Here is a 16,297-nt window from a genome sequence, read left to right on the forward strand (position 1 = left end):
GAGTCCAGCACAAGGGCAGCTGGAGCACAGGCCAATGAGTGGAGGTGACACTATCTTGTCTGCTTCCCTCCATGGGGCTGACTCAATCTGGGGGCCCCATCAGTGTTATGAAAGACATTACTGATGTTCACAGGGCACTTGCCATGGCCCAGATGCCCTGCACTGAAACACAGACCTGCACGATTAAGTCATTCTCCATCACAAGTCTGCAAGACAAGCCTGGAGATCACCTTCAGACGCCAGTCCAGGCTCACGCACTGGGGGTAGTTTCTGAAGGCAGTGACTCAAGCCATAGCTGAAGGCCTACATGTCAAGGATGGAAAGTTTTCATGGCTTCCGGTGTGCTCAAGATGCACAAGCTTCAGCACAGGCCTCAGCATGAGATCTCTGCTCTGTCACAAGTTTATGGAGTGACCTATGTTGACTGCAATACTATTTACAATAGCCAAGATATGAAAACACCCCACAGGACGCCAAACAGAAGAGTGGATCAAGAAGATGTGGTATATATGCACAATAGAGTACTCTTCAGTGATCCAAAGTGATAAACTCATGCCATTTGAGACAATATAGATGGAGCTGAAATGAATTATGCTAAGCAAAACAAGGCAGGAGAAAAAAAGATAAATATCAAATGGTTTCACTGATATATGGAATATAGAAAGACAAAACAAAGTGTCAGGGAAAAAAAAAGAGGACAAAACTTGCAAGCTGACTATATGAGGCATTCAGCCGGGGAGGGGGAAGAAGAGGGATCAACGCAGGGGAGGGAAGAGCTCAGGGTCTGTGGAGATGGACCAGGGGTGCTAAGGTTGTGGGCTACCCCTGAGGGGAGAAATTAAATACTTTCAAGTATCTCCCTCCACTCCCCTTGCCTCTGCCCCTGTAAGTTTTTCCTCTTAGAGGGGCAAAGAGATCTTCATAGAATGTAAGTCAGATGACATCGGTCCTCGGTTTTGAATGCCTCGTGGCTCCCTGTTGCACTGGTTTGGAAGCCAGAGTTTTCACAATGTTCTGCAAGGCCCACAGTCTCTAGCCTTTCAGATCTTCGCTGACCCACTTCCAAACACTCCCTTCTAGGAAAGGAAGCCCACTCCCATTCTCCTCCATGATGGTCCTTGAACACATGTAAGACACAGCACCCTTAGAACCTTTGCACCAGCTGTTCCCTCTGCCTGGACTGTGCCTTCCCAGATAATCACAAGGTGTGCTTTGCTCCCTCTCTTCCCAATTGTGCCTACCTTGAAAGATCTACTGAAATTTGCAAACACCTTCTTCTCTACACTCACAGCCCCCTCTTCGTGCAGTCCTTTTTTTTTTTTTTTAAATAATAACACATCATCTTTTAACAAAGGATACCATTTGTTAGTACATACAGAATAGTCCTCCCTTATCCACAGGATATGTTCCAAGAACCGCCAGTGAGCACCTGTAACAATGATAGTACTTACCCTTATATAGGCCATGTTTTCCTGCCTGTACAATGTTAATTTATAAATTAGGCACAGCAAAACAGTAATAAAAATTACTACTAATAAAATAGAACAATTATAACAATAACAATACATTGTAATAAAAGTCATGTGAATGTGGTTTCTCATCTTTATCTATGTCTCCATTAATGTATCTTATTATACATAACTTTGGCTGGGTTGACCACAGATAACTGGAACTATCCCAGAAATCAAAATTATGGAAAAAGGGATGCTACTATCTTTTCATTGTCTGCCCCTGCCCCCACAAGAAAGGGGGAACTCCTCCAGGTGGCAACAATTTCTATCTGTTCTGCTCACTCTGTCAGAGCTTAAATTAAGTGATTGGTTAATACAGCTGAATGTTAAAGGAACAAACACATGAATGAATGAGTAAATGCCATGCCCACTTCTTTAACTCAGAAGTCAAATTGTTAAATCAATCTATTAAGCCAGAGAGTGGCAAATTTTTTTCTGTAAAGGGCCAGATGGTAAATGTTTTAGGTTCTGCAAGCCGTAGGGGCTGACTATTCATCTCCCCTGTCAAAGTGCACATACATCATAGGCAATGTGTAAACTAGCGCACATAACCAGTTTTCAATAAACCTCAATTTATGAAAAATAGCAGTGGATACTTTGGTGATGTCTGTACTGTACTAAACTATCCGGCTAGCCACTGGGTCTGACTCTGCTCCTGGTGATCCCCATGTAGAGCAGAGTGCCTTGACAATGGTGTCTTTCAATATGTATTTTGAAGGCAGTGAAATGGACAGGTTCTCACTATGTTCTCCAATATGGTGGCCACTAGCCCTATGCATTTCAAATGCTATTGAGCATTTGAAAATCTGTGAACATGCATTTTGATTGAAATAGCCACATATGGCTAGTAGTCACCATATTGGACTATCAACAATATTGGACAGGGCCTCCCCAGTGGCGCAGCTGTTGAGCGCTGGGTTGCGAAGCTGCCTGCGGCCTCTGCGGCGCCGGTTCGATCCCCGGCTGCTCCCCGGCCACCAGAGGAGGGTCCCACATGGCGCGCAGACCTCTCCTGCCGCCCGCTGCTCCCCTCAGCAGTGTGCTTCGGTCCTTCTGCCTGCTCTGCTCCCTGCTCTGGCTCTGGTGAATTCTCTCTCACCCTCCCGCGCTTCTGACTGTACCCAGTGCATGTATAAACAAAAAAAACAAACAAACAAATAAATAAATAAAACATGCCTCTATTAAAAAAAAAAAAAACAATATTGGACATTCTATCACAATTATTCTTTTGCTTCATGATCCAACTCTAGCCTGTCCTTCTCCAGGAAGACTTCCTTGACAGCTAAGGTTCATGGTAACTGCCCCCTTCCCTTTAAAAAATTATATATTCCAACAGTACTCGTTTTGTTCAGGTTTTGACCACAGCTATAATAACAGGTAACATTTGCTGAGTTTTGTGTACCAAGAATTGTATGTTTAATACAATTGTATGTTTAAATCTAGTTCAATTCCCAAAATAATCCTGTGAAAATTGTTATGTTGATATTATTACCACCATTTTGCCATTGAGAAAACAGGTTCTGGAAGAGTCAGCAAAATATCCAGGGTCGTGAAGGTCTAAATGGGGAGGATGGGATTTGACTTCCAGTTCATTAGCACTCAGAGCTCAAGTTCTTGACCACCACCACATGCTTCCTAAGAGCAAAACTAGTGTTGGTCCCAGACTCCTGTGTGTAGAGGTTTCCTCTTCTTCAAGAAACCAGCAAGCCTGGGTCATCTTTCTTTTATATCCTCCAAAGTCAGAGTTAGGCATAACATAGTCTTTCAATGCAGTTTTGCAGGCTACAGAATTTCAAAACTAGAGAGCACTAGAGAAAATCTAATGGAAGTTCCTCTATTTTCTAATTAGAACAAAGTGACAGCTTATACCATGAGTAAAAATTGCAAGTCTGAGAGTGAAGCCCATGGAATTTGTCTCCAAATCTAGTACCCTTCTTTCAGTCACTCATTCCATCATTCATTATTAAGCATTAACTGTGAGGCATGGGCTGGATTTGGAATGAAGCCTTGAATAACACAGGTACTATATTTCTACAGCTATCAGCTTTCAAATAGCTAGGAATTGAATACAGAATCACTGGCATAGATATGTAATTACAAGAGGCAACTGTGTATTGATAAAAGTTACAAGATAAACTCTGAAGCCAGAATTCTAGGATTCCAGTGTAGGCTCCACCAACTTCTGAAACATGTGACTTCGGAAAAATCCAGAACTTACATGGCTTAGTTTTCTCATCTGTAATATGGTGATAATAAAACAACATTCACATTGATTTTAAGAACACAGCTTTCATATATTAATATCCCTGAAAGGAGGATGGCCTGATCATTATTTACATCTTCACATTATTTATGGCAGCATGCATTTTTCTTAGTGGTAAATAAAATACTTATAACTATTCAATTGTGTGTTGGTTTAGTTAAAATATGATTGCATCTAGGGCCTCCCCGGTGGCGCAGCAGTTGAGCACTGGGTTGCTAAGCTGCCTGCGCCCTCTGGGGCGCCGGTTCGATCCCCGGCTGCTCCCCGGCCACCGGAGGAGGGTCCCACATGGCGTGCAGACCTCTCCTGCAGCCCGCTGCTCCCCTCAGCAGTGTACTTCAGTCCTTCTGCCTGCTCTGCTCCCCGCTCTGGCTCTGGTGAATTCTCTCACCCTCCTGCGCTTCTGACTGTACCCAGTGCATGTATAAACAAACAAACAAATAAAAAAAAAAAAAACATGCCTCTATAAAAAAAAAGAAATTAAAATATGATTGCATCTACCTGATAAGGCTATTAAGGGGATTAAATGAGAACACAGGTGAAGTGCTCAGCAGAGTACCTGGCACACACCTACTGTGCACTTTACATAATTGCATAATTATTATTATAAAAGAAAAACAGTGCATGCATGGCCCGGAACATCAGACATGGAGAAAAACTGAGTCTAACATGTCAGAAAGAACCTCCTTGAAGAAGTGACATTTAAGATGAAACAAGGATAAGGAGGAGGGCAGAAAGTGAAGAGCAGGGTTTGTCAGGGTTTAACTCCTTGTTAAAAAATGTGGAACACATCACAACTCGACTTTGGTAATCTAATAATACTCTCAGCTTTACACTGATATTTTTACCATCCACCTTTTCTATACTTTCGATTATTGACAATAGATCAGTCATAAGATACAATATTTATCTTAAGTATATATTTAAAGTTCCCTGAAATTTTCTTAAACAGTAGGACATACGCCATTTTGAGACAATGTATTTCTGTATTATACCCATCAAGTAAAATTAAATACAGTCTCTAATTTAAGCAGAATATATTTTCAATGATAACAGTGCCTCTTCTTTTTTGGTATATTCTCCCCTGAGATAATAATCACAGAATCCATGACTTATTTTCTTACATCCAACTCAAAAACATGAGATTCCATGTCTCTTTTTCAATTTCAGAAGCAAAGCTTGCCTTGGACTTTCCATGGGACTAGTAAGTTCCCAGTAAAGAAAAATTTTCAAAGTTCCTTCTGCTGCCCACTTTATCCTTGCTGTCCTTCCAATTTTTCAACACTAGATACTGTTGCTTGCTAGCATGGGTTCTCTGCAATTTTACGACCTCATCTTTGACACAGATTGTCCTTTTTCAAAGAACCTCAACCCTCTTCCACAACATAACAATTTACAACACATTTAAACGAAATATAGCGAGACTCCCAAATAGATATAAAATGCTTTCCCTATGACTCATAAATGCTGTCACAGTTCCACCTCTTAGTTCTGCATTTTTTCCTTGTCCCCAATCTGACTGAGTCCCTTTATTTTTTCAAGTGAACTTATTCTGTAAATTCTTTGTCCAAAGGATTTGTGCCTGCCTCTGAAAATTCTCTGCAAATACCTATCAAAGAGAGAATGCCAGAATGCCCCTCTCTTCTCAGTTCTAAGCCTATTCGCTCATATGCTAACTCCTCAAAACAGTTTTTTATCCCTTGATCTGGGTAAATATCCTAGCTGTGATTAATAAAAATGTGACCAGGAGGATGTCAATCAAGATTTATTTGATGCAATTTCTTGTATCGAAAATGGAAGCAACAATAACTACCCAGAAGAGCTGTTATAATATCAAAGATAGTTACAGAAAGTCTCAACATGAAGCTGGATACACAATAAGTGTATAATAAACAGTAGATGCTGTTATTGTTGCTCCACTATTCATGTACCTCTTATACCTCACCACAACTCCACCAAGCCTCTGTTAACTGTAAGCCATATCTAACCACTGTCTTATACCCTTATCTTATCTGCTATATATAAACAACAAAGCTGCCCCAAATGGAGCAATCTGATGAGATAAAAGAGTTTGGATGATTCATTTTATGGACTTAAAGTAGAAAAACCTTGGAATGTTATAATTGTTTGAATGGTTTTCGTTAGAAATAGTTTTTAGTTTGCTTCCATTATTTTGCATGTTTGAATGTTTAAGGTATAGGGGGTCTACTGACTGACAATCAGTTTAGATGAGTTTTGTTTAATTCAGGGTCTAGTAAACTTTAGGGCCAAAGGAAGGTGAGGTAGAGAGTGCTATGGATTCTGAAGATCAGAGTGACTCACTACGGGCCGCCCTGGTGGCAGGGGGTTAAAGACAGCGCCATCGGGCCTCCCCCGTGGCACAGTGGTTGAGCGCTGGGTTGCGAAGCTGCCCGCGGCCTCTGCAGCACCGGTTCAATCCCCGGCTGCTCCCCGGCCACCGGAGGAGGGTCCCACATGGTGCGCAGACCTCTCCTGCCGCCCGCTGCTCCCCTCAGCAGTGTACTTTGGTCCTTCTGCCTGCTCTGCTCCCCTCTCTGGCTCTGGTGAATTCTCTCACCCTCCCGTGCTTCTGACTGTACCCAGTGCATGTATAAACAAAACAAATAAACAAATAAATAAATAAATAAAACATGCCTCTATTAAAAAAAAAAAAAATAAAGACAGCGCCATCAAGCTATCACCAGCCACTGCAGCATGAGTTCGATAGATCCCTGCAGGCTAGGGAGCTACCCACATGGCGCAGCAGTCCTCTCCTGCCTCGCCTGCTGCTCCCCTCAGCAGTGTATTTCAGTACATCTGCCTGTTCTGCTCCCCACTCTCTCTGGTGAATCCTCTCACCTTCCTGCACCTCTGGCTTACACCCCAGTTCTTGTATGCATAAATAAATACATCTTAAAAAAAAATTCTCAGAGTGACTCATTCCATGGAAGACTGACTTGCCTAGCTGAGAACTTTTACAGTCAAAGCACAGATGCACAGGGATGAACTCTAAATAGATGAAGGATAGAGGTACTCTATTTTAGTTCAAGAGAGACTAGTATTACCCAATTCAAGTGAAAACATGACTTCCAGAAGAGAATGAGCTATACAAGACAAAGGTCTTTAGCAAAAAACGTATGGCCACAATACCTCCGCCAGCACCCAGAGTCACTCAAGTGCTTACCCTAGAAGCCCACGCCCAACCCTGGGGCCAAACCTTTACATTTGCCAATTGAAACTTGCTTTTCATTCATTCATTGATTCATTCATTGATTCATTCATTCAAGAAAAGATCTAATAATACATGCCAGTCCCTGAGACACAACAATAAACAAGATGAACAAAGACCAAGTCTTTACATCGCATATGCAAATCTGTCCAGAAATCTGGCTCTCCATAGGTAGTCCGCAGCTTACAACAGCACATGTCACATGGGCACCACCCCCATCCCTGCAAACTTATATCTGCTCTGCTACCTGGAAACTCCCATGTTATAATCTGGATTTTTGTGCATTTTTGAAATTGACAACTGTGTTACATCCATGCATCCCAATAAACTTTAATAATAAGGCTCAGCAAATAAGAACAATAATCTATATATACTAGAACTCTTTAGTGCCATAGAACACATGTGCGTGACATAGCTACACAGTGGATTCTCATTTCATATCCTACTGCAAATGAAAAGTGGCTGCTGAAGATGTGAAAATAAACCGAAAATGATGGGAACATGACTGAAGTCATATCAATTGTGAAAAAGAAAATTCAATCTGCTTTAAATGCCATTTACAAATTGTTTCAATCACACTTATGCTCTAAGTTATTAGTTCTTAAAAGGTCATAGAAACATGAATTTTGAAGACGGGAAAAATCTTACGAATTATTCAAGGATGTAATTTGCATCTCGCTACTAATTTACTGAGTGACACTGGGCAACTTGCTTAGCTTCGTGGCCCTCAAGCTCCTCATTCAATCAGACTAGATGATCTCTTGGAACCTTCTTCCCACTAGAAGTTGTGTTCTCACTCATTTCTTTGTTGAAGAGAAGAAATATGAAGGAAAGAGCAAGAGATATACCCAAGATCAAAGGGTAAACCCACGGTAAAGCTAAGATTGAGAGCCTGTGACCTTTTCCATGCCACATATTTTGAAGTTACACAAACACTATGTAAGTGGTCAGCAGATAGGACTGTCCAGGTTGCTGTCAGTTTCCTTACAAAGTGCTCATCTCCTGGAAGCCAGGGGCTATATCTTACTTTCTTCTCTCATAAACTAACACAGTTGTGCATGGCTGGATTAAAGGTGTCTCATGAAATATTTATTGACTTAATGGAAATGTTTATCGAAGTAATTAAGTGAAAATACAGGTGAATGCATAACTGATTATGAAAATAACAGTAGGCACTACATTATGAGTGTCGGCTCTATGTTAGGTACCATGCTATGTGCATTTTAAATTTGATTTCCCTCTCATTCTTTTTTTTTTTTTTAAGTGTGTGCTTTTTTTTTTTAAAGATTTATTTATTTATTTATACATGCGCTGGGTACAGTCAGAAGCGGGGAGGGTGAGAGAAATCACCAGAGCCAGAGCAGGGAGCAGAGCAGGCAGAAGGACCAAAGTATACTGCTGAGGGGAGCAGCGGGCGGCAGGAGAGGTCTGCGTGCCATGTGGGACCCTCCTCCGGTGGCCGGGGAGCAGCTGGGAATCTAACCGGCGCTACAGAGTCTGCAGGCAGCTTCCCAACCCAGCGCTCAACTGCTGCGCCACCGGGGAGGCCCTCCCTTTCATTCTTAGAACAACCCTTCAAAATAGGAATTGTTCCCTCATCTTCATATATATAAAAACTGTGGCTTGAATATGTTAAATGACATGCCCACAGCCCTACAAATGATGAACACGAAGGATGTGAGCTGGTTATGTCTGACTTCAAAGGCTATTCCTATTTTCCAATTCATTAAATGCTTGAATGAATAAATAAGCAGATGAGTAAATCAGTGACTAAATGAATTAATATTCTGCTTTCATTTGTCTTATGTGGGTGGGATGTATTGCCAAAGATTCTGTCTATAGAATTTTCCAACTATCACATAAGTGTCAAATTTTTATAAAAATGTTTCCCAGTAAGATTTACCCAGGATGGTCTTCTTAAAAGTCAAAGCCTGATAATTCGAACTGTTTGGCATTGTGTATTATGGGCTGTAGCAAGTAGTACATGAGTGTTCATGTTCTTTCTTCAGAGACATGGAGAGCAATGGTTGTCCATTCTAGAAAGAAGCACAGTGACACATTCCCACAACACTGCCAAGCCTTCTCTAAGGGCTCACTGATGTCCTTCTTTGCTTGTCCCTTGAATGTTATGTTCCCATCCTACTCACTATTATGATAGTAAATGTTTAATGATTGGCTTTCCAAAGATATCAAATTGTGATTTGTAATATTTACCAACTCTGTTGGGATAAATACCCTCATCGTAGCCAATTTCTAAACTATTTACATGACATAACTGAGCAAGTGTTGAGAAAAGGTGCTAACAATCCACTCTCAAAAGTCCAGAAAAGTCAGCTCTATCACATCACAAGTCCTGAGGGTGGGATTGACTGTTGAGATCTCTTGAGAAATACAACTGAGCTAGGAGATAGCATCCAGCCAGGAAATGCAGGCCTGGGTCATCCAAGCATCATGACAGCAATATCTACTTTAGCAGCTGCAGCTTCCACTCTTCTGACTCCCTGTCAGTTGGGAGGAATGATCTGTCTTAATGACACATCCCAGAGAGTGTTAGGCAGAATGGCCAAAGCATGGACTCTCTGACACTTTCAGAGCTACAGATCCCACTAAGTCACCTTTGCCAGACCTAAAATCTGCATTCATGCAAAGATTGGGGGGGGTTAGTTTTTCCATGACTTCCCTCCAATTCCAATCCCTGCAGGAAGGGAAGAGAGGAGGGGCTTTGCCTTGTTCTCCGGTACTATGAACACTGTTCCTCCCAACTGCTGGATACAAGGGAAGGACAATTTTCCTGCTTCAATGGCTCACACAGTCTACTAAATCCCTTAGTGAGTCTCAGAACTTAGGATCCTTATCTTTCTGTGGACTCTTTTCATCTTGCCTCTCCAGCCTCACCCCCCATCACTCCTAGTTCTCAGCTTTCACCTCATATCCAGCACATTCTCCATGTGCCAACCCATGTGTGCTTCTCTCTGGTTCCTGGAATCAGTCTAAACTTTCTTCCACTCATAAAGCTGCCTCTGCTACAGCACCCTTCCTAGTAATACTCCCTACTGATTTTACAAGGCTCAGCAAAAAGGTCATCTTGTCTATGATGTATCTCCTGAAATCCCCCATCTAGAATACATTTCTCCCTGTTCTCTGGGCAGGAGGTACTTTGTTAATGCCCTTTTGTGATTTATAGCACATTGTGTCATTCATAATAGCTATATATGAGCATGTTCTTTTTATCTCTGTGAAAATGTGAAATCCATGAAGGCAGGAACATTGTCCAATTTGTCTGTGATTTCCCATAGCCTATAACACCCAGACTTATGAGTTGTGGAATTAAGAAAATCTTGCTTGAATTGAATCTAACAGATTGAAGTAAATTTTGCAAAGTGGGTCTGAGTTGAGTCCCGTGAAAATATAGTCAGGGATCTTATGTTTCTATCTCCGCCCCTTATCTGTAGACAGTCCCATCCATTTAGGCCTTGAATGATTTGCAAAAGAAAGGGCTTTGATGAGCATTGGGGTAGGAAGGATACAGGGATAAATTAGACATAGTCTCTGGCTCTAAGCAGCTTATATTTTAGCAGTGTAGACAAGTTTCCAAACAATAACTCAAGTTTTAATCAGGTTTTTAGTCAACAGAGAACTCTATGATAATGTAAAAGATGTTATCTATTCTACAGAGAGAAAATGAGAGGTAATTAAGTGAGTAGAATTCGGGAAGGTAGATAATTAAAGGATCGAAAATATTTCAGGTAGAAAGAGGAGCCTGAACTTGAGCCAGAAGGTAAGACTTTCCATGTGGTGTTTGGGGGACAATTCTGGGCATGAGCAGAAAAGGGATGTTCTTGGGGGTTGGATAAATGGGAGGCTGAGATAAGCGCATCCTAACAGTCAGCTGACTGGCTACTAGGTACATCTTGGTGACCTTATATTCCTGGTGCTGGAAAAAAATAATCTGAGTGCCTCAATGAGTGATGATGGAGGGAAACTAAAAATTGGTATATAACATTATTTGGGAGAGGATAGAAAAGATTTCTTTCCTCCCTTCCTCTTCCTCCCTTTCCTGTACACTAATTGTTGGTCAATATTATGCAAAACTGAAAAGCTACAGAGAGGGCCAGGGCATAGGCTCTGAACCTCCTTCTGGGCCCCCTACAAAACTTACAGTTCGGTGATGGACCCAGACAGGAAAGAACAGGGACAAGAGCATGATTTAGGGAAACAGAAAAGTTTGGAGAGCAGAGAGGAGGACACTTAACTTGACCCCAGCTTGGGGTGGCAAGCAGGAATACAGAGGAAAAAGGAAAGGGCATAAAAAGGTCCCCTCATCTCCCAGTAAAAAGGGAAAAATACATTTCAAAGGGGAGGAATGGGATGAGATGTAGGCAACAGAGGACAGGGTGCCTTCAGGGAACTTCAGGAATTGGTCTACTTGGAGCCCAGGGTAGGAGGCAAAGAGAGGCAGAAGGTGGGGTGAGAGGCATGAGCATGGTTTGATAGGGATATTAATGAATATGGTGCATGGGCTTTCACTGCTCATGTAGAGCACTTGAGGGTTTTTGTTAGGAAGATGAATGTTCAAAGCCTTGTTGCACGCAGGGTAGTTCTAGGGTCAGAAGATTCAGCATGTTAGAAATGCAGGATCTGGGCCTCCCTGTGGTGCAAGGGGTTATGCATAGCACTGTGAAGTTATCTGCAGCCTCTGCAGCACCAGTTTGATCCCCAGCCAGCCAGGGAGCTACCCACATGGCACAGTAGACCTCCCCTGTCTTGCCTGCTGCTCCCCTCAGCAGTGCATTTCAGTAGATCTGCATGTTCTGCTCCCCACTCTGTCTCTGGTGAATCCTCTCACCCCCTTGCACCTTTGGCCTGTACCCCAGTTCTTGAATGCATAAATAAATCTTTAAAAAAAAAAGAAACACAGGCTCTTAGGTCCCACTCTAGACCTACGGCCACGTGAGAAGCAAGTGTGAAGAGCACAGGCCCCTGAGAGTGTGTGTGTTTACATCTAGGGTGTATTGATGGAAAAATGGACCATTTTCAAAACTGGCTAACTCCGACTTGCTCCTTGCATGACCCACAGTTTGGAACATGCCACTGAAGGCATACCAGCCCCTGGGGTGAAGCCCCCTATTAGGTGAGCCCCCTAGACCCTGACCACTCTGTCTGGCTGATGCTTCATTTAGTCCTAACAGCAGGTTTGTGGGTTAGATGTTATTTCCATGCTCTGGTACTCAGAGAAAGGAAAGTGTCTTGCAAAATCACACCCAGATAGTTTTATACTATGACCAGCAACAAATAAGTTCTGGGGCCCTAATTCCCAGAACGATGAGAACAGTTCACGATGCTATATTCTATACTTGAAATGCTAAGAGTATAGGTCTTAAATGTTATCACACACACACACACACACAGATAATTGCACAAGGTGAGGGAGGTATTAATGAACCTTATTGTAGTAATTATTTCACATCATATATACATCTTACATCATCATGTTGTACACCTCAAACTTACGCAATGTTATATATACACATATACCATATATCTATAAAGCTCTATCTATGTCAACTATACCTTAGTAAAGCTGGAAAATGATAAAGCTCACCCACATAGTCAGAGGTAGACAAGATCTGGGTCAGACACTCTGCTTTGCTTAGATTGAACTAGATGTTCTCTGAGGTCCTTTCTAATGCAGAGAGTCTGTGGCTTTAAAGATAATCTTCAACTTTCCAGGCACTAGAAGTGCAGAGTTGAGCCTCCAGTTAGGTGGATGACCCTTCACATAAAGCCCCTTGTCAACAATCCAGCAGCCTTGATGTGACTCATTAGTCGGAATGCAGACCACCCTCCCAGCCTCTGTATTGCCTTCTCTCCCTAGCCCTGCCCCAAGGCTCACCGGTTTCTGGGTCACAAAGCTGTTCACAGGCATCTGTTGTCCTCTGTCCGCACAGGTCCCTCACCCAAGGGGAGGTGGCGTTGATCTGGTAATACAGGGACAGCTTGGCCGGGTTTAACCAGTCGGAGATGTCCAGGTAACTCCCTTCACTCACCACGAAGCTGCTCCCTGTGGAGGAACAGACCAATACAGCTACTTTCTCTCCAATTTTAGGGTACAGATATGTCTCACAGCTAACACTGCAGGCAAGAAATACAGAAAGGTGCATACAAGCCACTCCCACCCCAGCTGGGGCCCCCCACTTGTCTACACACATTCACTGAACATTTGCAGTGTGTCAGCTGTGGTGTCAACAGTCCAGAGACAGATTTGACATGAGAGACAGTTCAGGCTTGCAGTTAAGAGTCGGGCCCTTAGGACTGAGAGACTTGGGTTCAAATCTCAGACCCACCCTTACCTACCATTGCCTTTGGACAAGTCACTCAATGCCTCTGGGCCTTGGCTAAATCACCTGTGAATAGGAATAGTACTGGAAACCACCTTGTAGGGTTGTCGTGATAACAAATTAATGTCAAGTACTTAGCCAGTGCCTGACTTATCCTAGTATGGAGTGAGCAAATATTAAAATTTAAAGGAAAAAAAAAAAAGCTCATGTCTCTGTCACCCAGGGAATCCCTCATGCTACAGGGGTTCACTAGGGTCCGTAGGGGTCAGGAAGCTGATGTTAAGGTGGGAGACTGACTGAGCATAAGAGTAAGAGCATCATGACCTCCTGGTCTTGGTGGTTGAGTTTTGTTTTATATGAAAAAGAGGGAGAGAGAGAGGGCAAAAGAGAGAGAGAGAGAGAGAGAGAGAGAGAGAACTGGGGCAATGGAAGTGCCCTAATGATGGGAAACAACAGGGATAGATGGAATTTGGGGTCAACTGGAAGTTCTATCAAAATGGGGCAGCAGCCACCCAGTTCAAGTCCATTCTTGCCCAAGGGATGTACAGGCTAGGGGAGCCAGGTCTTTAGATTTTCCTCAGAAGAGGCTAAGAACTCAGATTTTTGCTGCAATCAACCAATGTTTATATATAGCTAAATTTGCTCTTGGAGGTTTGTGTAGGCCAAACAAAAGAGCCTAGTTTTGCAATCTGTGCTCTAAAACGTTCCTCTTTCGTGCACAAGTACGCACATGTCTGTGTGTTTTAAATATATACATACACATACATACATACACAAATATATAAAGGCACATATAATTATATTCTTTGGTGGGGAGGTAGCTGCGTGCTGGGTGGAAATGCTGAGTGTATGTGTGTAGCAATATGGCAAAGGTAGAATTTCCCAGGGCATAAAAAAATAAAACCTTCAAATAGGACCCAGCTCACAAAACTAGGGGAACAGTTCCATATTCATCTTAAATCTAGGGACTTCAGAAACATCTTAAATTATTTCATAATTAATAAAACAACCTCTCCTCCCGCATGTGCTTCTCTCTTCCTCATTATCAACCAACAAAATATGCCATGTATGCAATTCAAATTTCCTAAGAGGGACTCTGCCACATCACATCAGACCCTGCTGGCTGACCAATGGCTGTGCTCCTCTCAGCACTGGGACCCAGGATGGTCCAATGAGCAATGGCCGAGAAGGTCACATCACTTTGCCTGGCCACCCTGAGAATGCAAGATTTCCTGAAGAGGAGGAGGGCATGGCAGGCAGCACTTGTTTTCCTAACTCATACAAATGGCATGACTGATATCATCCCATAGTATTAGTTCCAAGGTAAAAGCACAGTGGATGATGTGATTTTTGGTGACGATAAAGAGGAATCTGTGTGAAGCAGAAGGAATAGACGGTATCAATCTCAGAGATAAGGAAATGACCACATTTGAAGTTGGCCTTAAAATCCTTGCCAGATAAAGCAAAAAAGAAGAAGTCTGCTGGATTCCATATTTCAAATTTCTGGCAAGAGAAGATATGCAAATCTATCTGCAAAGCCATATTTCCCCCTCTGGATTGAAGCCCAAGCAGAAACATGTCACATGGGACCTTGTGCAAGGCACCAAGCCTCAGTATCATCTACAGATTTTTCTTTTAAAAAGCACAGTCATGCTGTTTAAGTGGATAATTCCTGTATTTATTCTCACTAAAGACTGAAGGATGGATATTGAATTGTGTCCCAGGGCTGAGTGAGTTTGGCTAATCCCACCACTTTAGGAAAACTACACGGTGCAGTGACAAAGAGAATAGTCAGTGAGACAAGGATTCAGATCTTCAATCTGCTCCTTACCAGCCCTTAGACAAGAAAACAAACCTCTAGTAATCTCCTCTGAAAACTCTGGATACCAATTATCCCTTGGTGGTGTTAATATAAAGGTAAAATGAGACAATACATTTATCTCAGTTCAGGTTGAACAGAATTCTGATTCAAAGGCAGAGACTGACATGGAGGGGGTTTTGGGGGGTATTGTCTTGTTTGGGGATACGCTAAGGAGAAGAAGTCAAGAGGTCATGCCACGCAGTTGTAGCCACGCCCTCAGTGATCCTACAGGGAACTTTGGAGCTGGGGTGTCCTTCAGAGTCATTCTCAATCAAGACAACAGTGTCAGACCTTTGTACCTGTCATAGGCTATGGATCTCCCTGGGGGAGGGATATCAACTGGATGAGGTGGTCCCCTTTGATAATGGACATTTTCCAAAGAAGCCTCAGAGCCAGGGATCAACCACCAACCTTCCTGGCAAGTAGGGGAAGGCATTCCCAGGTTCAATTGAGAGATCTGGACACAACATTCTAACATTTGGACTATACTTTGGATTTTAACAAACTTGGAAGCATTGAATATAATTTTACTCTTTTAAATAGAGTAAAATGAGTCTCATTGGGAGAGACTAACTCAAATAAGGTTATACTCCCCTCTTTTTAAAATATATGATACCGAGGTACATTTCTGGTTTAATGACATTGGTGACTATTCTTTGAATACCCTCTCTGCTCCAGTTCATGGAGTGAATACGGCATTTATTTGCTCACTTCATCCTTACAAGAGCCTTGCAGGATTGGCATTGACTCCATTTTACAGAAGGACAACCTGAAGTTCAGAGAGAAACTGGCTTAATCAGATTTGTACAACTAGTAGGGGGCCAAAGGAGAAAGTGAATTCACAGCTGGGCCTGGCCCATTATTTCAGGCAGCCTTGGCTGGGTGTGAGGCAGAGTTGCTGTCTTTCACGCCTCCTCCAGAAGGCTGTGCATTCCTTTTAGTGCCTGTCCTGGAGTACTGGAGGGACTCTGCTTTCTCTGATAGATATCCTACAGGGAAGAGATCACACCTCACTCGTTAGTCCTTATCAATCAAGCCCTCTGTAAAATGCCTGGAACAATAAGGAGTTTAGTCAATGTCTGTTGAGTGATTTAA

The 16,297-nt window shown here is 42.6% G+C and overlaps 1 protein-coding gene across 4 annotated transcripts in view; it reads right to left on the bottom strand.

Moving 5' to 3' along the window:
- Window positions 1-16,297, bottom strand: part of ASTN2 (astrotactin 2) — a gene marked incomplete at both ends in the record, with an annotated part of 818,546 nt that overhangs the window by 459,543 nt on the left and 342,706 nt on the right. For all 4 annotated transcript variants that reach the window (XM_084237291.1, XM_084237290.1, XM_084237288.1 and 1 more), the window contains one exon: window positions 12,897-13,064. In XM_084237291.1, coding sequence (XP_084093417.1) covers window positions 12,897-13,064 — 168 coding nt within the window. The remainder of the gene's footprint in view (window positions 1-12,896; window positions 13,065-16,297) is intronic.

Source organism: Talpa europaea (assembly GCF_964194135.1).
Source record: "Talpa europaea genome assembly, chromosome: 7".
NCBI classification, from domain to species: domain Eukaryota; kingdom Metazoa; phylum Chordata; class Mammalia; order Eulipotyphla; family Talpidae; genus Talpa; species Talpa europaea.